General features: G+C 39.3%; 1 protein-coding gene across 1 annotated transcript in view; it reads right to left on the bottom strand.

Moving 5' to 3' along the window:
• Positions 1-27,013, bottom strand: part of ITPR2 (inositol 1,4,5-trisphosphate receptor type 2) — a 520,896-nt gene that overhangs the window by 276,853 nt on the left and 217,030 nt on the right. Inside the window, exons 27-28 of the mRNA XM_047787348.1 lie at positions 5,468-5,557; positions 5,203-5,328 (exon numbers count right to left, since the gene is read on the bottom strand). Of these exons, the coding sequence (XP_047643304.1) occupies positions 5,203-5,328; positions 5,468-5,557 (216 nt within the window). The remainder of the gene's footprint in view (positions 1-5,202; positions 5,329-5,467; positions 5,558-27,013) is intronic.

Here is a 27,013-nt window from a genome sequence, read left to right as displayed (position 1 = left end):
TCTTCATAGTTCCTAGTCGGATTCGTTTCTGCTGCGCCATGAATCGGAACTCCTCTTTTCCTTTTTCTCTCCGCTGTCTGCCCCCTTCTTTTCCCCCCTCTTTGTCTCTCTTTCTTAACACACATACTCCTAAGTGGTTTCCTTATCCCTTGTCCTTTTCCAAAGTCCTACAATAAGCTACTATCATTATTACTAAGAGTCTCAGTAAGAAACCTAAGTTTCAAAACTCACAAAGGATGCAGAGCTCTCTTCTTAAAAGTGGGCTTTTAACAGCTCACTTGAAGCAACCTAAAGGTTTTTTGGGTAGATGAGTATCCCATTGTCATGTGGTCAGTGTTAGGTATACAGAATGGACTCATGTTTTGAATAGTAGTTTATATGAAATGAATTTAACATTTTCTCTTCCTAGATTGAGAGTCTATACTTTACGCCATCTGTAACTCAACAAACAGCCTCAGGTTATGAATAGTCTCATTTCCTGTTTATTTAAAACAGGGTTGACATAACTAGACTAATAAATACATCCAAAAAACTCCATTCTTATCTTAAAAAATAGGAAGTTTTTATTTCAAAATACACGTTTTCCTTTATAGGTGTAATCCAGGGACAGTGAAAAGACATCAAAGAGAGTTCAGCCATAGGAATGTCTAATTCCTGCAGAGGAGCTGGCCAGTACAGGAAAACATGAAGGCCAGTTCTACTGGAACCCGCAATTCTTTGAAACGGTCATATTATGCTGTTTTTGTTTATTTCTGTACAATCTAGCTTTTAAAACTGAGCAAACAAATCCCACTGGCATTTTTTCGTAAGAACTAGGACCAATAACTCTAAAATTTATAGGGAGCCACAAAAGCCCTGAATAGACAAAACAATCTTGAAGAAGAAGAACAAAGCTGGAGATACCATGCTCCCTGATTTCAATCTCTACTGCAAAGCTATAGTCATCAAAACAGTATGATACTGGCACAAAAAGAGACACATCGATCAATGGAACAGTATGGCGAGCCCAGAAGTAAACCCAAGAACACGTGGTCAGTTAATCTACAACAAAGGAGGCAAGAAAAAAGAATACAGAATAAACCCAAGAACTTGTGGTCAGCTAATCTACAACAAAGGAGGCAAGAATACAAACAAACATAACCAGACAACCAGAATTACTGATAAAGAAGACAGGCTCTTCAATAAATATTACTGGGTAAACTGGACAGCTAATGCAAAAGAATCAAACTGAACTACTTTCTCATACCAAAAACAAAAATAAACTCAAAACGGATTAAACACTTAAATGTAAGCTCTGAAACCATAGCACTCCCAGAAGAAAACACACACAGTACACTTTTTGATGTTGGTCTCAGCAATCCTTTTTGGATGTCTCTTCAGGCAAGGGAAACAAAAGCAAAAATAAACAAATCAAACCTAAACAAACTAGAAAGCTTTTGCACAGCAAAGAAAACTATCAACCTACTGAAGGGTAGTAGACATTTAGAAACAATGTATCTGATAATAATATTCAAAATATACACAGAACTCATAAGACTCAATCAAAAAGCAAAGCCAAGACATGGAAACAACCCAAATGTCCATTGACAGATGACTGGATTAGGAAGATGCTGTGTATATATATACTATGAATACTACTCAACCATAAAAAAGAACAAAATAATGCTATTTGCATCAACATGGATGAAACTAGAGACTCTCATACTGAGTGAAGTAAGTCAGAAAGAGAAAGACAAATACCATATGATATCACTTATATCTAGAATCTAACATGGCACAAATGAACCTTTCCACAGAAAAGGAAATCATGGACTTGGAGAATAGACTTGCGGTTGCCAAAGGGGAGGGGAAGGGAGTGGGGTTGATAGGAGCTTGGGGTTAAGAGATGCAGACTACTGCCTTTGGAATGGATTAGCAATAAGATCATGCTGTGTGGCACTGGGAACTATGTCTAGTCACTTATGATGGAACACGATAATGTGAAAAAAAGAATGTATACATGTATGTGTAATTGGGTCACCATGCTGTAGAGTAGGAAAAAAAACTGTATTGGGGAAATAACAAAAAAAAAATGGAGGAGCTGAATAGACATTTTTCCAAGGAAGACATACAGATGGCCAGCAGGCACATGAAAAAATACTTAACATCACTAATCATCAGAGAAGTGCAAATCAAAACCACAATGAGATATCAGCTCATACTTGTCAGGAAAACTATTACAAAAAATAGCAAGTGTTGGTGAGATTGTGGAGAAAAGTGAACCCTTGTGCACTGTTGCTGAGAATGTAAATTGATACAGCCACTATAGAAAATAATTCCTCAAAAATTAAAAATAGAAGTACCATATGGCCTAGCAATTCTACTTCTAAATATTTTTCTCAAGAAAACAAAAACACTAATTCAAAAAGATACATGTAACTCTCTGTTCATTGTGGCATTATTTACAACAGCCACAATACAACAGCAAAATATCATCAACAGATGAAAGGGTAAAGAAAATAAAGAAGATGTGGTGTACACACACACACACACTGGAATATTACTCAGCCACAAAAAAGAATGGAATTTTGCCATTTGCAACAACATGGGTGGATTTACAGGGTATTATGATAAGTGAAATAAATCAGATAGACAAATACTGCATGATTTCACTTATACATGGAATCAAAAAAGAAAAAAAAAAAACACAATAAACAAACAAAACCAGAGAACCAGAGTTACAGATGAAGAGAACAAACCTGCCATTGACAGAGGGGAGGGGGAGGGGGGAGGATGAGTAAAATAGTTAAGAGAGATTAAAAGGTACAAACTTCCATTATAAAATGAGTAAGTTACAAGAATGTAATGTACACCATAGGGAATATAGTCAATAATATTGTAATAATTTCATATGGTGATGGAATGTAACTAAACTTATTATGGTCATCATTTTGTAATGCAGAGACATATCAAATCACCATGTTATACATCTGAAACGAATTTAATATTGCAAGTCAGTTACACGCTGATGAAAATAAGTAACAATAATAAAACTGTGCAAACTCATAAACACAAAGTAGTTGTAAAATAAAAGGACTCAATCACATGTCTAATACTCATGTTAGAATAACAAAGATATAATAATTTGGATAATAAATACTAAGGATTTAACACCATTTGCTGCCTTTCAATCATTATTTTGGTGCATTTGCTAACACAGTTTAATTTATACCATCTCTGGAATGGTATAATTTATAAATTTACTTTTCTTTTTTTATGGCCATACCTGCAGCACATAGAAGTTCCCAGGCTAGGGGTTGAATCAGAGCTGCAGCAGCTGGCCTACACCACAGCCACTGCAATGCTGGATCTGAGCCACATCTGTGACGTACACCACAGCTCATGGCAACGCTGGATCCTTAACCCACTGAGTGAAGTCAGGGATCAAACCCACATCTGCATGGACACTATGTCAGATGCTTAACCCACTGTGCCACAACAGGAACTCCTAAATTTACATGTTAAGAAATAACTGAGCCAGAGAGGGGGCAAAGCAGTATGACAAGTGGAAGTCTAATTGAGGAGAGCATCCACACAGAGGGGCCTGGCATGGCAGACTCGTGCCCAAGAGAAATAAATAGGGCATCTCTCCTAAGGGAGTGGTGGTCAGAGCCTGCGTGAGGTGCTGAGGGCATTCATATGGAGGAATGGGCAACAGTGGTGATGGAAAGTGAGTTACAAAAAGGTATTAAGAAATGAGTAGCTATAGAAGTTCCCGTCAAGGCTCAGTGGTTAACAAACCCGACTAGTACCCAAGAGGACGTGAGTTTGATCCCTGGCCATGCTCAGTAGGTTAAGGATCCAGCATTGCTGTGGCTGTGGTGTAGGCCGGCAACTAGAGCTCCTATTTAAGCCCTAGCCTGGGAACCTCCATATGCTGTGGGTGTGGCCCTAAAAAGACAAAAAGACAAAACAAAAATAAATGAGTAGCTGCAGTCACACACACACACACACACACACACACACACACCAATAGATGTGTCTATTAAGAGAGTGTGGAGGGGCAAAACCTCAACAGCAATAAATACATTTAGTTCTCAGAATTTTGCTTCCAACGACCGTTCTCACCAAAACAGAACTGGGGCTTCTTGTAGGAATGGTTGTTTCCAGAGGTGGGACGAGAAGAGTGCAAGGTGAACTGGGAACATTTTAATGGGAGATAAAGCAAGGAACTACTCAAAGAATGATGGCAACATTTTTGAGGACAGGGATTGAAGGGCCTCCACTGGTTAAATCTGGGACCCTCAAAATAAATAATGAAAGAATCCTAATAAGCATCTCTAAGTTCAGAGTGATACAAATAAATAAATGAATAAATTCAAAGTTTGCTTTAAAAAACAGAATACTTGGTTTCCAAGAGCCACTCCACAAAATACTTACTTATAATAAAGGGAAGTTGAGTATTTCACAGTGAGAACCCTGGCAGACATCACCCTAATCAAGTGAACCAAGTTAAACATCACTGGTCATGGGTCTAATCAAAATCGTGTGCCGCCTGATAGGAAGCAGTTACGTTCCTACCAAAGATGCATAACTAAAGCTAATCACGGATGGGAGTATCAGATGACCCAAATAAAGGGAGTCTTCAAAATATGCACCCTGTGGTATATGGAATAATTGGCCAACAGGGACCTGCTGTATAGCACAGGGAGCGCTACCCAGCATGCTGCGATGGTCTATATGGGAAAAGAATCTGAAAAAGAATGGATGTGTGTATATGTATAACTGAATCACTTTGTTGTACAGCAGAAATGATCACAGCATTGTAAATCAACTTCAACAAAACTTTTAAAAATGGGAAAAAAATTAGATGCTCCGTTTTCACAAGTGTCAATGTCATGAGAGTCCCAGCCTCAGAAGATTTAAATGGACATGGGCACCAACAGCACCTGTTTCTCAAGTGGCTCTTTCTCTCAAACAGGACACGATTGGGATGATGGGAGAGATGCGAATGGCATGTGAGGATGAGCTGGCAGTGGAGTATCATGCTCTTTCCCTTGTTTTGTGGTTGTGTTTGCGGGGGACACGCGCTAAAGGGCTCAGGACCTGCAGGGCATCAGGTTGGCAACTTACTTGCAAAGAATTCAAAATTCTTTGTAACTCTGCTATAGAGAACTTGTGTCAAAATTTAAAACTAAAGGAAAAAAGTACCCAAGCACTTACCTTTTCATAGGGGATCTGCAAAAGGTCCAACACCACTGAATGAGCTCCCATATTTTTCAGTAATCGTTGATGTTGATTCCGACACTTTTTATTCTGTACACAGAGTTTACTTAACCTAATCAAAATCTTTCAAAAGAAGAAGAAAAGCATTCAGTAGTATTTGTTGTATGTGTATGTCTAACAAATACATAAATATAATAAAAAAGCAAAACTTATTTGCCATGCGAGTATAAACCCCTATAAAAAACATTTTATATTTGCTGACCTCCTTTACAATCCGGTAGTTGTTGCTCTTATTGCTGTCAATCTGGGGCTTCTTTGTTCCATCTTGTACTGGACTTAAAATGTTTGAGTCCTAAAATAAACACAAAAATGTATTTTATACCACAAAGAGCTTTGTAATAAATGTATGCATTTGGAAATAAACAATAAATACATGTTGCGATTATTTTGCGATGTATTTCTTATTCAACTTAAATGTGTCCTTTGTATTTTTTTAATCTCATAAAAAGCTCCTTGGGTTAAATGAGTCCTGCAAATTACCGCTTCCCAATAACAACCAAATGACAAGATCTATGGCATTACTAGTAATTAATAAGTTAAAAAGGGAAAGGTTTTACACATAATATTGTCAGTGCATTTCCTTTTGTTAAGTATACCAGACATACCATGGTTTATATTGCCTATAGGAAAAGGAATAGTAGAAATCCAGAGCATAAAAGGTATATTTTTATGATCAGGGATGAACTGTAGGGGGAAACAAAAAAAGACTGAAGGAGCATATCACCCACACACAAAAACACTTCAGAAATGGGAGGAAAAAACACCTTAACCCAAGAATTCTCTGACAGGTTACCATGACATCCTTAAAACTCATGACTGAAGGCCTACCAACCAGGAAAATGAAGAAAATAAAAGAAAATTTATATTAAAAATAGTATTTAAATGACTAAATTAATAGAGCTTATTAAGAGGACCCAAACCACCAAAAACATTTCATTATAACTACCATTATCTGGAGCACACACAGAAAAAATATAGGGAGTGTACATATTTTAAATATCAGCTATTGGAATCACCATGTAAAAATAAAATACCAGTTACAAACAATTTAACACCTGAACATTTATTGAGACTTAATATGTGCCAAGTACTAGGCGATGGTGAATGGCTATAAAAGAAATAGACGATATGGTCCTTCTCACGAGAAAATCAGTCTTCCTAAGAAATCAGGGAGAAATCCAAAAATAAAGATTTGAACTGAGCAGAATGCACGGTTCAGAGAGACAGAGGAAGACTGGCGATAGCTTTAGACAGCTTTATGAAGGAGGGCAAGTTGAAGTCAAGGTCTTGAAAACTGAAAACTATTTAGTTAAGTATGAGAGATGTGTGGGAGGGCAGGGGGATACTTGTTAGGTTCAGAAGTCACCGTAGCCAAAGGCACGGTAGAAAGAAAAACACAACAGTGTGTAGAAAATGGTGAGAACTGACAAAGCACCTTGCAAAAGTGGGCACTGAGGCAGAGTGCTACCTGAGTACCACCCTGATTTACAACAGGTGTAAAATTGTACTTGGAATGAATGCCAAGTTCAACGTGAGTTTAAAGAACACCCTAAAGTCCTGACTATACTGATGGTGTTGGGCTCTCACAGTTAAAGAAGACTGTAATCTAAGCTCAGGAAAATGTAAAATAGATAGGAAGCCAAACAATAGAATTTCATTTGTCCCAAACTGCTGGACAAAGCACAAAATTAAGGCAAACCAGGAAAGAAAAGAAAAATTTCCTTAAAAAGAATGTGTATATATATATATATATATATACACGCACACACATATATATATATCTGTGACTGATTTACTATGCCATACACTTAAAACCAATACAATAATATAAATCAACTATACTCCAATAAAATTTAAATTTAAATATATATTTAAAAATATATACACACATATATGTGTGTGTGTGTGTATATATATATATTTTTTTTTTTTCCTCCTTGCTAGTCAAAGAATTCTGGTGAAAGGCTTCAAGAAGGAAAGTGACTTGGTCCATCTGAAGCCATCACCACTGCTCAGTTAGCTCCAATCCTCTCTGGCTTCTCTGCAGGCAAATACTGCCCAAGAAGGAGGCTCTTTCAACCTGAACCTCATCTTAGCGAGTAACCTCTTCTCCATTTTACTGAACATAAGGAAATTCCCCTACATGAAATTTCCTCTTTCTATCTGAAAATATCCAGTGTCATTAATAAACCTGTCTACCTTGCCTGCTGTGTCTCAGAAAAAAAGAGCATGGAATTCTAAACTCCATCTCCCCTGCCTCTTCTCTCGGCTTCGTCCCTGTTTCTTGGGCACAAACAGTTTCTACCCTCTACCGATTCTTTCTGAACTCTTTAAAACTACAGCCAAGTTGAGGCTAACCAAGCACCTTCCATGATCCTGCCCTTCCTGGGAAAGAGGTCTTGCATCTCAGATTAGAGCCCCCACTAAATTTTTCAAAAGAAGAATCTACTCCACGCTGCACTAAAATTGCTTTATGTGTCAATGACTTCTAAGGACTAAAACTGTCTTTAGCTTCTGGTTCCATGGTTCACTGCCATTTTCTTTAAATCCCACTCTGACTGTGACAAGATCAAGATTTTCTGACCACCTTGACTTTTTTAGTCAATGGAATTGCGACTGCAAAAAGTAGAGAATAAAAAACATTGAAAGTATGAAAAAATGCTCAACATCGCTGATTATAAGAGAAATGCAAATCAAAACTACCATGAGATATCACCTCACACCAGTCAGAATGGCCATCATTAATAAGTCCACAAATAACAAGTGCTGGAGAGGGTGTGGAGAAAAGGGAACCCTCCTACACTGTTGGTGGGAATGTAAACTGGTACAGCCACTAGGGAGAACAGTTTGGAGATACCTCAGAAATCTATACATAGAACTTCCATATGACCCCACAATCCCACTCTTGGGCATATATCCAGATAAAACTCTACTTAAAAGAGACACGTGCACCCGCATGTTCATTGCAGCACTATTCACAATAGCCAGGACATGGAAACAACCCAAATGACCATCGACAGATGATTGGATTCGGAAGAGGTGGTATATATACACAATGGAATACTACTCAGCCATAAAAAAGAATGCCATAATGCCATTTGCAGCAACATGGATGGAACTAGAGAATCTCATACTGAGTGAAATGAGCCAGAAAGACAAAGACAAACACCATGTGATATCACTTATAACTGGAATCTAATATCCAGCACAAATGAACATCTCCTTAGAAAAGAAAATCATGGACTTGGAGAAGAGACTTGTGGCTGCCTGATGGGAGGGGGAGGGAGTGGGAGGGATCGGGAGTTTGGGCTTATCAGATACAATTTAGAATAGATTTACAAGGAGATCCTGCTGAGTAGCATTGAGAACTATGTCTAGATACTCATGTTGCAACAGAACAAAGGGTGGGGAAAAAAAATGTATACATGTAAGGATAACTTGATCTCCTTGCTGTGCAGTGGGAAAATAAAATAAAAAATAAATAAATAAACTAATAATTATGCACAAAAAAAACATTGAAAGTATTCAAAATGTTACTGTTACCTTCCAGGGTTGTGTCATCTGTGCTAATAAGTCCTAGGAAGGCAATCCAATCTCCACCCCAGGTTAATAAAAGAAAAAAAGAATGCGAGATACGGTTCATGAGACAATAATCACTAAGTGAATCCTAAAAAGTTGTAGAAGAAAATGTAAAACTCTACTGGGAAGGGGCCACTGGGCTCATATGAATGGAAACTATTTAGATGGAAGAGAGTCAAGGTCAGAGCCTGAGACAAACAGAGCCTTTTCTATTTGATAGCAAAAATAATTTATTGATGAGAAGTAGAAATTGCAAAGCTAGAAGTATAATTAAACTTTTTTTCTGATCACAAAGGTGAAGGGTGAATTTTAAAAGGCCATATTCATGTTTTTTTCTGGAAGAGAAGAAAGATTAAAGAAAACCAAATTTGTAATCCAAGCCAGGATTATGGTATTACCACGTCTAAAGATTGACAAAGCTCCTAAGGTGGAAAGATCTTTCTGATATATGTCAACTGTAAAATATATATATCAGTTGAAAACAGAACCAAAGCTTTGGCAGATATATTTTTGTCTATTTTTCAAACAATGACCTGAAGAAAAAGCAACTGTCTTGTTGTAAGATAAGTAATCTCAGGCAAGATGTACCACATTACAAAAAGTTATGCTCTTTAGTTCAGCCCAAGGGAAAATACAGACAATGCTACACTCTGTAGGCATTGGAATTATGAAGAAAAATTATTTTAATTTAAAATTGCCAGCAGTCAACAAAAAAAGGTAACACTGGAGAATTCACTAAAACAGCTCTTTTTAATTTCAGAAAATAATTCAATGTAATTAAACTGAACAAACAAAGATATTAACCCATAGACCATCTGGATGATCCTAAAGCAGCAATCAGGGGAACTTAAGAAATATGCAAACTATATAACTATAGTTAGGTTTGTTTTCTTATTTTGATATCAAAATGCTCCAAGATGTTCCAAGAGTTTTCCTCCAGAAAGGAAAGCAATTGATTATTTTTCTATATCCTATTCAACTTTGGTCATAGGTCAGTGGCCACATCTACAAAGCCCTGGCTTCATTCTAATGACAAAATATTAGTAAGGCCCAAAATGTAGAAGCGTAATTTATGCGGAGTCTCAGAGCTGAGTAGGCTTGGGGGGGAAATGCATAACACTGAGAACAGAGTGCTATGCCTACAGTAAATATCCAAATTATCCTTTTGACAACAGTGATTAAGAATAAATATGACACTCCTAAAATATTGCACTTTATTGTAACTGTTCCCCATAATCTGGAAGAACATGAATTTATTTCCTCTAATGGAATATGAGAACCACTTAGTTAAGTGATTTTATTGAAGCAGCTAAATTTTAATTGCATAGTGCATACTGTTAAAAAAAAAAGGAGTAGAAAAAAAGCAACAACAAAAAAAAGCAGTATATTCAGAATTAATATTCTGAAGAGTCTAGAAGGGCCTAGGAATTTCTAGAAGAGTCTAGAAATTGGATGGACAGTATGGATCTAGGCAAAGAATACCTAAACAATTATGGGTTCTGAACACAGCATCACCCCCCAAATTTATTTTGCATCAGACAAGGAAATCTTTTATGTCAATAGCAAAAATGATATAAGAAAATAATATTGTATGAATTACATGGTGAACTAAACACTGGCACAAATTAATGAGGACCCAGCTCTTCAATTTAAACAAGGGCAATCATGCTTTTAGAAAAAGAAGTTTCCAAAGCCTACAATGTAGAACTGCCCGTGTTGACTCCAGCTGTGCGATTAAAATAGCTCAGTGCATGTCTTCCTTTTGTCCCCACCCCAGTCAAATTAAAAGATATCCTTCCTCCGCAGTGTCCTCAAGTCAGCAAGACTGCAAAGCATTCTGCTCACCGTCTGTATCTCTAGACTTCTCTTCCTGTAACTACTTTTCAACAGAATCAGTGGCATCATTTACCAGTCACCCTCCTCCCAACTTCAGTTGTTAAATGCTTCCTTTTCCCTCCCCACTTCCCTCCAAAACACAAGAAAACAAATCTAATATCCTTTTACACTTGACTGACCAACCAGATGCTAATTTAGTTGAAGCTCTTCATAGTAAATATCACCTCCTCCAGATAACTGAATGAGAGCCTCACTGTGGGAGGATGAGGTATTTTTTTCTCCCTTCCATCTAAGGGTAGCATCACATACCAGCCATTTAGGATGATATCCAGTGGGTTGCAGAAACCCTAACATTAGCCTAGATCTACTTATCTGATCTTGCCTGTAAAGCTCATTCAGGCCATCATGGAGGTCACCGTCGACAGTTTCTCCTTCCCTGGCTGGTGCTTAAGGCTACTTGAAGAATTGACCCAGGATCCACAGTACAGGGAAGAGGCTGCATCCACCAGTACTGGCGGATAACTTCCCTCCAGATTTCCCTCCATCCAGATACAAATCCCTGGCCTCCTGGAGGGTAAACGCATACACCGACACTTATTCCAAACCTGTTTTCCTTTCCTTTTGTCCCAGGACAAATATAATATTGGCATTTTTTTATTCATTTATGCCTTTTTTTTTTTTCCAGCAGCACCTGTGGCATATGAAAGTTCCTGGGCCAGGAATGGAATCAGAGCCGCAGCTGCCAGCTTACACCACAGTCAAAGCAACACTGTATCTGAGCCACATCTGTGGCCTATGCCACAGTTTGTGGCAATGTTGGATCCTTCACCCAATGAGCAAGACCAGGGATGGAACCCGCATCCTCACAGATACTAGTCGGGTTCTTAAGCCACAAAGGGAATGCCAGATGCCATTTTAATTAGTATTTGATGATGTTTAATCAGATGTCCTAGAAAACACCCCAAATCTCTTTGACTGTCTGTATCTCTGATAAATAAGGTAACAAAAGAGAGTGTACCACTGGAATGCAATCTTTTTGCTTAAAGAGATAGGGGTAAAACAAGGGATGTATCGATGTTCAATGCAAAGTAATAGCTGACTCCCTAGGAGTGCATCAGGAACCCACTATAGCACAGCAATGTACAATACTTTTTCTAGAATACCTTCTGTAATCCTCTATTCTATTATACTTTTGTACATAATTCTCATCAGTGTTATATAAACTGTAGAAAGGATAAGGGATCCTTTGGTCTACAGTGTGACAAAGAGTAACAGAGTACTGTCCAGGAAATGAAAACGGTGCTGTAACAGAGCCCTTAGAGACTGTGTCTGGACCTCATGTGATGTGAAGAATGTGTCCCTAGTCATGGTCACCTTAGAGCACAGCCTAATGTGGCTGAAAGAAGAGGACTGTATGTACAGGGGGTGAGGGGAAGGAATCAGTCCCTTCTCTCTCTCTCTTTTATTTTTCTTTTCTTTTCTTTATTTTTCTTTCTTTCTTTCCTTCTTTCTTTCTTCCTTCCTTCCTTCCTTCCTTCCTTCCTTCCTTCCTTCCTTCCTTCCTTCCTCTCTTTCTTCCTTTCTTTCTTTCCTTTCCAAGGGCTGCACTGATGGCATATGGAGGTTCCCAGGCTAGGGGTCAAATCGGAGTTACAATGGCTGGCCTACACCACAGCCATAGGATCTGTAGACCAGATCCAAGCTATGTCTGCAACCTACAGTGCAGTTCATGGCAATGCCAGATCCTTAACCCACTAAGCAAGGCCAGGGATTGAACGCCCATCCTCACAGATACTAGTAGGATTCATTCCCACTGAGCCACAATAGAAACTCCTCAGCCCCTTCTCTCAGACATCCTCTTCTGCACACATTCACTACAGAAATGTGGCTTCCTGGTCCAGGGACATATGGATGCTCTGATCTATGAATCAATGTCTATAATTTCCCTGTAAGCCACCTGAGGGAAAAAAAAAACATAAACTCAGACTCCTTGCTACCAGCTTATATTAAATTAGGAAACAATGGCAAGTGAAAAATAAATACATAAAACAGTAACAGTCCTTTATAACATGAAGGGAAATGTTAAGTTTATGCTAAAATGGCATTAATTTTAAATGGAGGCCAGAAGACAATTGGGTAAAAATTTTTATGGTGGAACTATAACGCAAAGAAGCAAATTCAGGAGGTAGAAGCATGACACTTAATAATCTGCATTACAACCAAAGAGAATGAGGATGTGGAGAAGGAGCAACTGGCTCAATGCCAAACATTAGTTTTCAGAATGCATGTTTTGCCTTATTACAAGATACTCATGTATAGCAATCACCTTTAGTAGAATCGGCTTAGACATCAAGGACAGGAATGTGTAATGTGATATGAAACAGGCAAAATAAATATGCAAGAAAGTCAAGGGCAAAAACAGAAAATGGAGACAAGAAAACAAACTCCACAAAAGGGAAAATTCAGGCAAGTATTCTCCAAAATGAATAAATAATGCTCTCCACGCAATTACCGCAGTGTCATTCACTGGTCAGATCCCATAGGGATTCAGACTCAGATTCTACCTGAAACTCACGGGGACTTTCTGACATTCTGCCCCAAGCTGTGAAGGTGAGACATCCTACCAGTTACTTTTGCCAAGAGTCAGTTAGTCGATGATAAGTTTTGCTGAAGAAACCAAGTTTATAGAGAACTATTTCCCTGCTGTGCAGAATCAAAGGACTAACACTTGGGAAAGCACAATTTTCTTTCAAGATATCTTCCTAGAGGGATCGGCCTCCTTGCCCGCTTGCTTCATCAAAGAAAAAAGATCAGAAGTGGTCGGCAAAGAATGGAAACCAGTTTTTGCTCTTAAGAGTAATGGGATGTGGAGGTGAGAGAAAAAACGTCAGATGAGGAAGAGGCGCCTAGAAAGAAACAGAGAAAAAGCAAAGCAGGGAAGGAAGGAATTAAATTCATTCTCTCGGTAAGATAAATCTGCAGACAAAAAAATCAAATGCCTGTGCGGAGAGTTCATGCTAGATGAGATCACAGAAAAAAACTCAACAAGGAGATTGTATTATTTCCCCTGGAATGCAAACGATCAAGAAATCTTCTGAAAGGACTTTTAAATGTAAGCATGTTGAAAATAATCATAGAGATAAAATGAGGAATAACATCTATCACACCCAATGGACCCCGCCATGGCCGTCCTTTGCTCGGAATGACACTTCAGCATCACCGGGCACGGATTTCAGGAGAGCTTTACTGAGAAAGGGGGAGCAACAAGCCAAGGGTTGGCAAAAGAAGAAAAGGCACGTGTCCCCACCCTTCCATCATCCCACAGAAGGGTGGCTGCTCCGCTGGACACCAGCACAGGTCTATGTTTCTGAGTAACCACTCCCACCCCCCACCTCATAGTAACTTCTCACAGGGCCAGTTTGAGAGTAACAGACCAATGAACGGACACAAAACTTCTTGGGCACCAGGCAGTCTGGACTGAAATGCCTGCTATTTGTAGGAATTGATCAGAAACACCAGTTAGGGGGCCCAGAGAATTGAGCCTGCTCCTGCTGAGAAGCAGAAGCCACAGGTCCCGTGAGAAGCCAAATCAGTGCACAGCCTCTTAGGAGAGATGATGCTACCCCCACCCCCCACCTCCATCCCACCCCCAACTCTGCAAACAGCCAGCCAGCCTGTTATACAGGCAACCCAGAGTGAGCCCCCAAGGACACCTTCCAGTCAGTTTTGTCCCTTACATCACATGGCCATTCAAAGAATAAAAACTCGTGAAGTGAAAACAGGCAGATACGAATCTAAAATGCATGGATATGAAAAAGAATCCATCAGAAACCCTGAAAAGGAAAAATTAGTCCTTGAAGTAAAAATGAGACAGATGGTTTGAACATCAGACTTTAGATCAGAGAGAGTATAAGTTAGTTTTTTTAAGGAAGCAGGCAACCCTACAGGTCGATAGATAGACGTGGAGATAGGTATAGATACATAGACACAGAAGCACAGTCATTGTGAGGAAAACTGAACAACAATCAGACTATTTAACACCAGTGGGAACTTCTCTTAGAAGTGCTGTGCTTCCCACATGCCCTGCTTCTCAGCTCTTAACAAAGAGGTGGATGAACATCAAGGGCAAGCCTGACTTAACCCACTGGGATATGATTTTCTGAATTAATCGCTTCTTCCTATATTCAGAAGTCAACATGTATTTGAATGTGATGCACCAGTAATGCTCAGTAACGCTACGGAGCCTGTCCACTTGTTACACTCTAGCCTTTCAGCTTTCAGCAGTGATGCTGTAGTCTTTTAATGCCCTGGCAGTTAAGTTAATAAAGGCAAAGCCTGTAAGTTACAGTAGGTAAGAAAGCTCATAAGTACTAGGGATGCCACGGGCTTACGGGATGACCAAATCCACCCCACCCTCCTCCCTGTCTGTATAAGGTAATGGGATAATTTCAGACCATATGCTGAGATTTGTTGGATTATCAATTCACATTTATTACCCCGAGTAAACAGAACTTACCACAGAGGGGAAAAAAAAATCATACTTTGATGTTACTGGAAACATTTATTACTAAGATGAGGGCTCACATGACTGTTATCTGGTCTTCTGATATCTAAGCAGGCACAAAGTTAGACCATTATGAGCTCTTTTAAAACAATGCTAATCATCCTGTGTTTAGAGCCTTTGTAGAGATTTACTAAACAACAAAGGATTATTATCTGGATTGGCCTGCCAGAGTGCAGGCTGCCTGCTACTGGCTGTTTCCATTGATATTGTGATATATTTTATCCTGTTTACAATAAATTGTCACTCTCTTTGGCAGGTGGTTTATGACACAATGGAGATTATTTGGCTGTGTACAAGTTAGTGACTTTGTAGTTTCTTACTTTTTCTCCTTATGTTAATCTACTATAAATGTACCATTCTCCTGGCTTTTCAACCCATCTACGTAAGTACATTTCCATTGCTGCCTCCCTTGTTCGTGTCTACCTAACCTCACACCTGAATTAGGCAAGAGGCTCCCAACCAATCCCCCACCTTCAGTCTCTTGTTCTGCTGAGCCATCCTGAATTCTGCTGGACTAAAATTTCTGAGATAGTATACTTACCGCCCTTTCCCAAAACCTTCTACAGCTCCCAATTTCCCGCTACTTCAAAACAAATCACTTATTCTTGCTGAACTTCTCTCGTCATTATTCTTAAATGATTAGCTCATGAAATCCTCCTAATCTTTCAAAACACTGAAGCCTTGGAATTCCCTTATGGTGTAGCAGGTTAGGATCCAGTGTTGTCACTGCTATGGTATGGGTTCAATCCCTGGCCCTGGCCTGGGAACTTCCAAACGCTATGGGCACGGCCAAAAAAACAAACAAACAAACAAACAAAAAAAAACCCCAAAAAACAGTGAAGACTTCTCCAAGGGGTCAAGCTCACAATGACTTCTCCCTTTTCTGTACTACGACAGTTCAATATTTAATCATATGTTTGTCATCTGTGTATGAGTCTATGTGTTCATTCTTTGAGGACAAGAACCGTATCTTAAATATTAACTTTGATTCTAGATGTCAAACTTTAAGAAAGGAAATCAGAGAGTTCCATGATGGCCTAGCAGTTAGGGAATTCAGTGTTGTCATTACTGTGGCTCGGGTTTGATCTCTGGCCCAGAAACTTCTGCATGCCATGGGCACGTTCAAAAAGAAAGAAAGAAGGAAAGGGAGTGAGGAAGGAAGGAAGGAGGAGAGAGGGAGGAAATGAGAAATTCAGGTGTGCAGAAAGGCAGGGAAGCATGATGGTGAAGGGATGAAATTGTACTTTAAGTAGAATGTTCAAAAGAAGGATTGTACTCTAGAGAAACATGACAGCAAATCAAGTAGAGAAGGTTCAGATATGGTCCACATTGCCTCAAACCCAGCATCAGGAAACAGACATTACAAGGATAGACACAAGGCTCAAGATAAAGAAGAAGCATTTTCTACTTTTTTTTTTTTTTGTCTTTTTAGGGCTGCACCCATGGCATATGGAAGCTTCCAAGCTAGGGTCAAATTAGAGCTACAGCTGTCGGCCTACACCACAGCCACAGCAACACCAGATCCAAGCTGCACCTTCGATCTACACCGCAGCTCATGGCAATGCTGGATCCTTAACCCACTGAGTAAGCCCTGGGATAAAACCCACAAGCTCATGGTTCCTAGTCGGATTCATTACCACTGAGCCACAATGGGAACTCCAAGAATTTTCTACTTTTAAAAACTGTCAAATGTAGGAGTTCTTGTTGTGGCTTGGTGGGTTAAAGACCCAATGTAATCTCTGTGAGGATGTGGGTTCAATCACTGGGCTCCCTCAGTGGACTAAGGATCCAGAGTTGCCACAAGCTGCAGTGTAGATTGCAGATGTGACTTGGATCCAGTGTTGCCATGTCTGTGGTATAGGCCTGCAGCTGCAGCTCCAGTTCGACCCCTGTCCTGGGAACTTTCATATGCCAGAGTTGTGGCCATTAAAAAAAAAAAAAAAAGGTTTCAAACGAATCAAAAAATGCCAAAAGAAAAAAAAAGAACTGTCAAATATAGAAATAGTTGATGTAAGTAGAAGTGCAGAGAAACCCCTCTGACTACACAGCACCCAGAAGTAATACATAAAATATTTAAGCTCTTTCTTTAGTAAAGAGAAAGAAGTAAATGGAAGCTGGAAACCGGAAAAACAGATGAAATTTCCCAGCAGTAACCAAGGACTGACTCACTGTTGGTCCTGAGGGCATCAGCTAAGCTGATAACCAAAAACTGAGTTTTAACTTGTCTGTCTGTCTGTCTCTCCCTCTCTCTGTCTGTCTGTCTGTCTGTCTCTCTCTCTCTCTCACACACACACACATACACACAGAAGAAAAGAAAACAAAGCCTGGATCCCAAGGAAGACGAAAGGTTTGACCAGAGACCTGTCTTACAATCACAATCAGCAACACCTAAAGGAGACACCCACAGAGATAAACCGGGGAAAAACGTGGCCCACAGAAGAGTCCAGTCTTGGCTTGGTCAAAGCCAGAAGAGCGAGAAAAACTCTCTTGAGCTCCAACATATAAAGACAAGCCCACTTTCACTCCCCTTTGAGACTAGAATCCCCACTAATAAAAGGGCCCCAACATTTCCAAGCCAAAAACTTTGTTTAACATGGTTACAAAATGTAGTAACGCAAAGTGCCCTTGTGAGGCAAATGAAATCTTCTCTGGATTTAAACACAAGCCTCAGAGGAATTCACACATAAAGTTCCAAGAAATCTTAAATTCATAATACATTTTCTTCATTACTAAATATCTAAGTAAACACATTTCCCCCCCCCAAAAAAAACCACATTCCCAAGGACTTCTGCAATGAGAGCATATTTACATTTGCAAATGGCCCTCCTATTATAAAACTGGATCCTCAATATAGAACCTAAGTACATTTCTGGGCTCACCGGAAATTAAAGACAACTCCAAAAGACCCCATCCTCTATCTGTGAAGGGAAAAAGGGTAGCCTGAAATTTAATCAGAGTTGCAAGCTTCAGAGCAACAGGACACATTTCCCTGAAGGCAAATGCCGACAGTTCTAGCTCTGCAACCTGGAGATACAAGTCAGCTTTTAGCTAGCATCAAGCTTGGGGAGCTAAACCCAGACTGCTGCCTTCAGACAGGTGTGTGGGAAGGGAGCAACATGGTCTCAGGCTCACAGCGCCCCCTGGCCACAGGCAAGGCAATGACAAATACCCTAAGGAGGAGAACAATCTGGTTTTCTACCCCCAAGTCCAAAGTCAAAAAGATAAGGAAATTTACTCAATACTGTGCAATAACCTATATGGGAAAAGAATCTGAAAAGGAATGGATATATGTATATGCATAACTGATTCACTCTGCTGTATACCTGAAACTAACAACACTGTAAGTCAACTATACTCCAATAAAAGTAAAACATGTATATAACAAGAAAAAGAAAAGATACGAACTCAAAACCTACACTCAAATATTTAAATCAGCTTTATTCATAATAGCCAAAAATTGGAAGCAATCAAGAGGTCCTTCAATCGGTGAATTAGGATAAACAAACTGTAGTGTATCCAGCCAATGAAGGTTTTTTGGTGGTGGTGGTGTTGTTTTGTCTTTGCTAGGGCTGCACCTATGGCATATGGAGGTTCCCAGGCTAGGGGTCAAATCGGAGTGGTAGCCACCAGCCTATGCCACAGCCACAGCAATGAGGGATCCAAGCCGTGTCTGCGACCTACATCACAGCTCACGGCAATGCTGGATCCTTAATCCACTGAGCAAGGCCAGGGATCGAACCTGCAACCTCATGGTTCCTAGTCAGATTCATTAACCACTGAGCCACAATGGGAACTCCCAGACAATGAAATATTATTCATTGATAACAGGAAATGTGTTAGTAAGTTATAAAAGGACATGGAAGAACATATTGCCAAATGAAAATGCATATTGCTAAATGAAAGAAGCCAGTCTGAAAAAATCTATATACTGTCTGATTCCAACTACATTCTGGAGAAGACAAAAATTATATGAAACAGTAAAAAGATCACAGGTTCCTCAGGGGCTCAGGGATTCCCAAAGGAAGGAAAAATAGGAGGAGCAGAGATGAATCTTACGGCAATGAAACTATTCTATGTGATACTATACCTAGCATTATACATTTATCAAAACTCACAAAATCTTACTACACAAAAAGAAATCTAAAGTAAACCATGAACTTTAGTTCATAATAATGATCAGTACTGGCTCATCAACTGCAACAAATATACTACGGTTTTTTTTGCTTTTTTTGTTTTTTGCTGCACCTGCAGCATATGGAAATTCCTGGCCCAGGGATTGAGCTGTAGCTGGGACTTACACCGCAGCTGCAGCAATGCCAGATCCTTAACCCACTGCACCAGGTCAGGGGTAGAACCTGCGCCAAAGCAGTGACAAAAGCTGCTGCAGAGACAACTCCAGATCCTGAACCTACTGTGCCACAGCGGGAACTCTGACAAATGTACCACATAAATGCAAGATGTTAATAACAGAAAAATGAGGGGAGAGGAGGAAGGGATATACAGGAAATCGCTGTACATTTCTGTGCCATTTTTCTCTAAACTGAAAACCACTCTAAAACAAGGTCTGCTAAAAAAAGATATGAGCGCATAATAAAAGACAAACAAACATATAAAGAAATAAGCAACATGAGTAAGAAGCATAAACTCCCAAGTACTTCAGATTCAGGAATTAGTGTTATATACAGGCTATAAAATAGCCACATGGGATCATAAAAATTAGAAAGCAATAAAAGAAGGTCAGAAATGACCAAAATTTTTTAAATCAAATTGCAGATATGAAAAAGTACAATGGCTGAAATTAAAAGTCAGTAGGTAAAGTTAACTGCAAATAAGACACAGCTGAAGAGTGACTCAGTCCAGTCTAAAGAATTTATTCAGATTCAACACAAAGCCCCACGTAAGGAAAATATAAAAAGAAAACTAATAGATATGGAGGCAATAATAAGATTTAACAAACATTTAATGAGTTTTAAAATCAGAATTATAAGATGGCGGAATAGAAGGACTGGAGCTCAATTTCTCTCCTAAAAACAACAAAATTCACAACTAAAGGCTGAGCAATCTCCACCCAAATAGACCGGAAACCCATACCCTACTCCAGAAGAAAAAGAGGAGGCCACATCCACAGGTAGGAGGGGTGATTTCGTGATATAAACAACCCCATACCTTCCGGGTGGGAAGCTCCATAGACTGAAAACTAACTGGCTCACAGAGACTCACCTACAGGAGTGAGAGTTCTGAGCCCCACATCAAACCTTCACGTGCAGGGATCTGGCACTGGGAGAAAGAGACCCTGGAGCATATGGCATTGAAGGCCAGTGGGGCTTGTGCGCAGGAGCTCCACAGGACTGGGGGGAAATGGAGACCGCATTCTTTTTTTTTTTTTTTTTTTTTTTTCCCACTGTACAGCAAGGGGGTCAGGTTATCCTTACATGTATACATTACAATTACATTTTTCCCCCAGCCTTTCTTCTGTTGCAACAGGAGTATCTAGACAAAGTTCTCAATGCTATTCAGCAGGATCTCCTTGTAAATCTATTCTTAAGTTGTGTCTGATAAGCCCAAGCTCCCGATCCCTCCCACTCCCTCCCCCTCCCATCAGGCAGCCACAAGTCTCTTCTCCAAGTTCATGATTTTCTTTTCTAAGGAGATGTTCATTTGTGCTGGATATTAGATTCCAGTTATGAGTGATATCATATGGTATTTGTCTTTGTCTTTCTGGCTCATTTCACTCAGTATGAGATTCTCTAGTCCCATCCATGTTGCTGCAAATGGCATTATGGCATTCTTTTTTTATGGCTGAGTAGTATTCCATTGTGTATATATACCACCTCTTCCAAATCCAATCATCTGTCGATGGTCATTTGGGTTGTTTCCATGTCCTGGCTATTGTGAATAGTGCTGCAATGAACATGCGGGTGCACGTGTCTCTTTTAAGTAGAGTTTTGTCCAGATAGATGCCCAAGAGTGGGATTGTGGGGTCATATGGAAGTTCTATGTATAGATTTCTAAGGTATCTCCAAACTGTTCTCCATAGTGGCTGTACCAGTTTACATTCCCACCAGCAGTGTAGGAGGGTTCCCTTTTCTCCACACCCTCTCCAGCACTTGTTATTTGTGGACTTATTAATGATGGCCATTCTGACTGGTGTGAGGTGATATCTCATGGTAGTTTTGATTTGCATTTCTCTTATAACCAGCGATGTTGAGCCAAACCAGTGTTTGTTGGCCATCTGTGTATCTTCTTTGGAGAAATGTCTATTCAGGTCTTTTGCCCATTTTTCCATTGATTGATGGGCTTTTTTGCTGCTGGGTTGTATAAGTTGTTTATATATTCTAGAGATTAAGCCCTTGTCGGTTGCATCATTTGAAACTATTTTCTCCAATTCTGTAAGTTGTCTTTTTGTTTTCTTTTGGGCTTCCTTTGCTGTGCAAAAGCTTTTCAGTTTGATGAGGTCCCATGGGTTTATTTTTGCTCTCATTTCTATTGCTTTGGGAGACTGACCTGAGAAAATATTCATGATGTTGATGTCAGAGAGTGTTTTGCCTATGTTCTCTTCTAGGAGTTTGATGGTGTCCTGTCGTATATTTAAGTCTTTCAGCCCTTTTGAGTTTATTTTTGTGCATGGTGTGAGGGTGTGTTCTAGTTTCATTGCTTTGCATGTGGCTGTCCAGGTTTCCCAGCAATGCTTGCTGAATAGACTTTCTTTTTCCCATTTGATGTTCTTGCCTCCCTTGTCAAAGATTAATTGACCATAGGTGTCAGGGTTTATTTCCGGATTCTCTATTCTGTTCCATTGGTCTGTCTGTCTGTTTTGATACCAGTACCACACTGTTTTGATGACTGTGGCTTTGTAGTATTTCTTGAAGTCTGGGAGAGTTATGCCTCCTGCTTGGTTTTTGTTTCTCAGGATTGCTTTGGCGATTCTGGATCTTTTGTTGTTCCATATAAATGTTTGGATTGTTTGTTCTACTTCTGTGAAAAATGTCATGGGTCATTTGATAGGGATTGCATTGAATCTGTAGATTGCTTTGGGTAGTATGGCCATTTTTACAATATTGATTTTCCCAATCCAGGAACATGGAATATCTTTCCATTTCTTTACATCTTCTTTGATTTCTTTGATTAAAGTTTTATAGTTCTCGGCATATAGGTCCTTTACCTCCTTGGTCAGGTGTATTCCGAGGTATTTGATTTTGTGAGGGGCGATTTTAAAAGGTATTGTATTTTTGTATTCCTTTTCTAATATTTCATTGCTGGTATACAGAAATGCAACTGACTTCTGAATGTTAATCTTATATCCTGCTACTTTGCTGAATTTATGAATCAGTTCAAGTAGTTTTGGGGTTGAGTCCTTAGGGTTTTCTATGTATAGTATCATGTCATCTGCATACAGTGACAGTTTGATCTCTTCTCTTCCTATATGGATGCCTTTTATTTCTTTGGTTTGTCTAATTGCTGTGGCTAGGACTTCCAAAACTATGTTGAAGAGCAGTGGTGAGAGTGGGCATCCCTGTCTTGTTCCAGATTGAAGTGAGAAGGCTTTCAGTTTTTCCCCATTGAGGATTATATTTGCTGTGGGTTTATCATAAATGGCTTTGATTATATTCAGGAATGTTCCCTCTATACCCATTTTGGCGAGGGTGGAGACCTCATTCTTAAAAGGCGCACACAGACTTTCACGTGCGCTAGGTCTCAGGGCAGAGTGAGGTCTCCACAGGAACCTAGGTCAAACCTGACTGCAGTTCTTGGAGGACATCATGGGAAAACAGGGGTGAATGTGGCTTGTTGTGAGGGAAGGACATTGAAGGCAAAGCTCTCGGGAATATTCAGCAGTTGCCTTTCTCTGGAGGTGGCCATTTTGGGAAAATCTGGCCCCAGCTGTCAGTCAGTGCTGAGAAGACCCAGGGCAAACAACAATCCAGGTGGGATCACAGCCCCACCCCTCAGTAAACAGGCTCCCTAAAGACCCCTCAGGCACACAGCAGCCCCTAATCCCATCCAGAGACTAAGCCCCACCCACCAGAGGGATTAGAATCGGCTCCACCTACCAGTGGGCAGACATCAGCCCCTCCCATCAGGAAGCCTACAGCAAGCCCCCCCATACCATCTTCAGCCACAAGGGGGGCAGACACCAGAAGTAAGAGAGGCTACAGCTCTATTATCTATAAAAAGGTCACCACACCAAAAACCTATAAAAATGAAAAGGCAGAGAAGCATAACTCAGATGAGGGAGAAAGGAAAAACCCCAGAAAATCAGCTAAGCAATGAGGAGATTCTCAGCCTCCAGGAAAAAGACTTTAGACTGTCAATGCTGAAGATGATGCAAGACACTGGAAATAAACTGGAGGCAAAGATGGATAACTTACAGGAAACACTAACCAAAGAGATACAAGATATAAAACTTAAACAAGAAGAGATGCAAAATACAATAACTGAAATAAAAAACTCACTAGAAGCAGCTAACAGAAGAATACAGGAGGCAGAAGAACGAATAAGTGAGGTGGAGGACAGATGAGAAGAAATTACGGATGCAGAACAGAAAAGAGAAAAAAGATTGAAAAAAAATGAAGTGAGTCTCAGGGAACTCTGGGACAATGTTAAACACACCAACATCCGTATTATAGGGGTGCCAGAAGGAGAAGAGAGAGAGAAGGGGACAGAAAAAATATTCCAAGAGATAATAGCCGAAAATTCCCCTAACATGGGAAAGGAACCCCTCACTCAAATCCAGGAGGCACAACGAGTACCATATAAAATAAACCCAAGGAGGAACACACTGAGACACATAATAATCAAACTGACCAAAATTAAAGACAAAGAGAAAATCTTGAAAGCAGCTAGGGAAAAGAAACAAGTAACATACAAGGGAACCCCAATAAGGTTATCGGCAGATTTTTCAGCAGAAACTCTGCAGGCCAGAAGAGAGTGGCATGATATACTTAACGTGATGAAAGGAAAAAACCTCCAACCAAGAATACTCTACCCAGCAAGGCTCTCATTCAGATTTGAAGGAGAAATAAAAACCTTCTCAGATAAGCAAAAGCTGAGAGAATTCAGCAACACTAAACCAGCCCTACAACAAATACTAAAGGAACTTCTCTAGGCAGAAAAGAACAGTCAGCAACAGGAAACAAAAATTCCACAAATGACAAGGCTCACCAGTAAAGGTATATATACAGTAAAGATACGAAATCATCCATGCGCAATTATACCATCAAAATTAGAAATCATGAGAAGAGGTGGGTACAAATGCGGGACACCAGAGATGAACTTACAATTAAGAGAAAAACTTAAAACAATCTAATATACATATAGACTCTTACATCAAAACTTCAGAATAACTGCAAACCAAAAATCTACAATCGATACACAAACAAGGGATCTCTGGAGAAGAAATATATCTCATAGTAAATAAGTGCATAATCCACCATGAAGGGGGTCATTTGACATCATTCTTGGAATGCTGAAGTCTTCTTAGATCTGATTCTTATTTCCTCTCCATCAAAGAACTTATGATAATTATAATTAAATAATGCCACTGTACAATTAAATAATACAGTTCTACAATTGTTTTTTTTTTTTGTCTTTTTGCTGTTTCTTGGGCCGCTCCTGTGGCACATGGAGGTTCCCAGGCTAGGGGTCCAATCGGAGCTGTAGCCACCAGCCTACGCCAGAGCCACAGCAACATGGGATCCGAGCTGCGTCTGCAATCTACACCACAGCTCACGGCAACGCCAGATCGTTAACACACTGAGCAAGGGCAGGAGCCGAACCCGCAACCTCATGGTTCCTAGTCAGATTCGTTAACCACTGCACCACGACGGGAACTCCTACAATTGTATTATTAATAACCATTTCTCTCCATGGTACAATGTAAAGTCTATAATGTCTTGTTTATCACATCACCTAGAATGGTGTAATGCCTGTATTGAAGAATCAATGAGATGGAACAAATTGTGAGGACATATTTATATAGTTACACTGTTTTTTAACCAACTTATGCATTTTATATTTTACTTATTTTCAGAAGGTGTATTATTTTTGCTATGCTTACCAGTTAAGTTATTCTTTTTACTATGCTATATAAAATATTTAATGGTATATAAGGCTTTCTTCTTTATAAATTTTAGTTGCATAATATAACAATTTAATATAATGCTAATTTTTAAAGAAAAATTGGAATGTAATAGATAAAACTAAGTAGTAAAGATGAAAGCCATAAAATTGGGATAAAGTATAGAATAAATTTCCTATTTGTCTCAGCATATTTTCCATTCCACTTCTCCAGTGGGAGTCACTTAATCTGTTTCTTAAGATCCATGTTATAATAATCTGTGTGAATGTAATTGTGTGTAAATGTATGTATTTCATTCTGTAAAAAAAAAAAAAGAAAAAGAAAATGTACTTTCACTTTAATAAACTTGTAAAACATCAAAAATAAAATAAAATAAAATCAGAATTAAAGCATCACTATTCAACACATAGCAATCTTCTCAACAGTAGCAACAGCATCCAGGAGACACAGAACAATATCATCAGAAGTAGAAGAAAATAACTCTCAACTGATAAAAGGTTTTGATTCCCAATTTAAAGTAATTTTAGGAGTTCCCACTGTGGCACAGTGTGTTAAGAATCAGACTGCAGGTGGCTCAGGTGTGGAGGCATGGGTATGATCCCTGGCCCCAATTCCCAGCCTGGTGCAGTGGGTTAAAGGATCCAGCATTGCCGCCGCTGCATCACAGGTCATAGCTGCGGTTCAGATTCAATCCCTGGCCCAGGAACTTCCATATGCCACGGTTACAGCCATTAAAATAATAATAATAATAATTTTAAATTTATAGGCTTCTAAGAAAACAGCCTTAAAACATATAGAGTAAAAGTTAACAGAACTACAGGGAAAAGTGATAAACCCACTGAGTGGGAAATGTCAACAACCCTCTCTCAGTTATTGGTAACATCAAGAAAACAAAAACATTAGTAAGTAGATAGATGATTTAGACACAATTAGTAAACTTGATTTACAAGCTATGTATTAGGATTCCTATAACTATTCACATTCTTTTCAAGCCCACATGAAATATTTATAAAACCTGAAGTTATAAGAGAACAGAAAAGCAAAAGCAAGTCTCAACAAATTGTGGAGAACTGATGTCATAACCACATTCTCTTGCTACAAGATAATTAATTAAGAATTCAATAACAGGAGTTCCCATTATGGCTCTGTGGTAACAAACCCAACTAATATCCACAAGGACACAGGTTAGATCCCTGGCCTTGCTCAGTGGGTTAAGGATCCTGCATTGCTGTGAGGCCAGCAGCTGCAGCTCTGAGTCAATCTCTAGAACAGGGTTTTCCACATGCCACAGGGGTGGCCCTAAAAAGCAAAAAAAAAAAAAAAAAAATTTAAATAAAAAAAAAGAATTCAGTAATAAAAAAGGTAAATTTTGCCAGCATACTTAGAAATTTAAAAACTCACTTCTGGAATTCTCTCGTGGCAGAGTGGGTTAAAGATCCAGCACTATCACCCTCAGTGGTTCAGGTCACTGCTGCAGCATGGATTCAAACCCTGGCCCAGGAACGTCCACATGCTGTGGGTGTGGCCAAAAACTTAAAAAAAAAAATTTTAATAAAAATTCAATCCCAAGTAACTATTCTGGGCTAAAGAAGAAGTCATAACAAAAATTTCAATATCTAGTAATGAACAATAATAAAAATACCATGTGTCAAAATTTGTGGAATGCAGTTCCTTAGAAGGAAATTATATCG

Source organism: Phacochoerus africanus, chromosome 7 (genome assembly GCF_016906955.1).
Source record: "Phacochoerus africanus isolate WHEZ1 chromosome 7, ROS_Pafr_v1, whole genome shotgun sequence".
NCBI classification, from domain to species: Eukaryota; Metazoa; Chordata; class Mammalia; order Artiodactyla; family Suidae; genus Phacochoerus; species Phacochoerus africanus.
The sequence above is the reverse complement of the archived record's forward strand: the minus strand, read 5'-3'. Positions and strand labels throughout refer to the sequence as shown.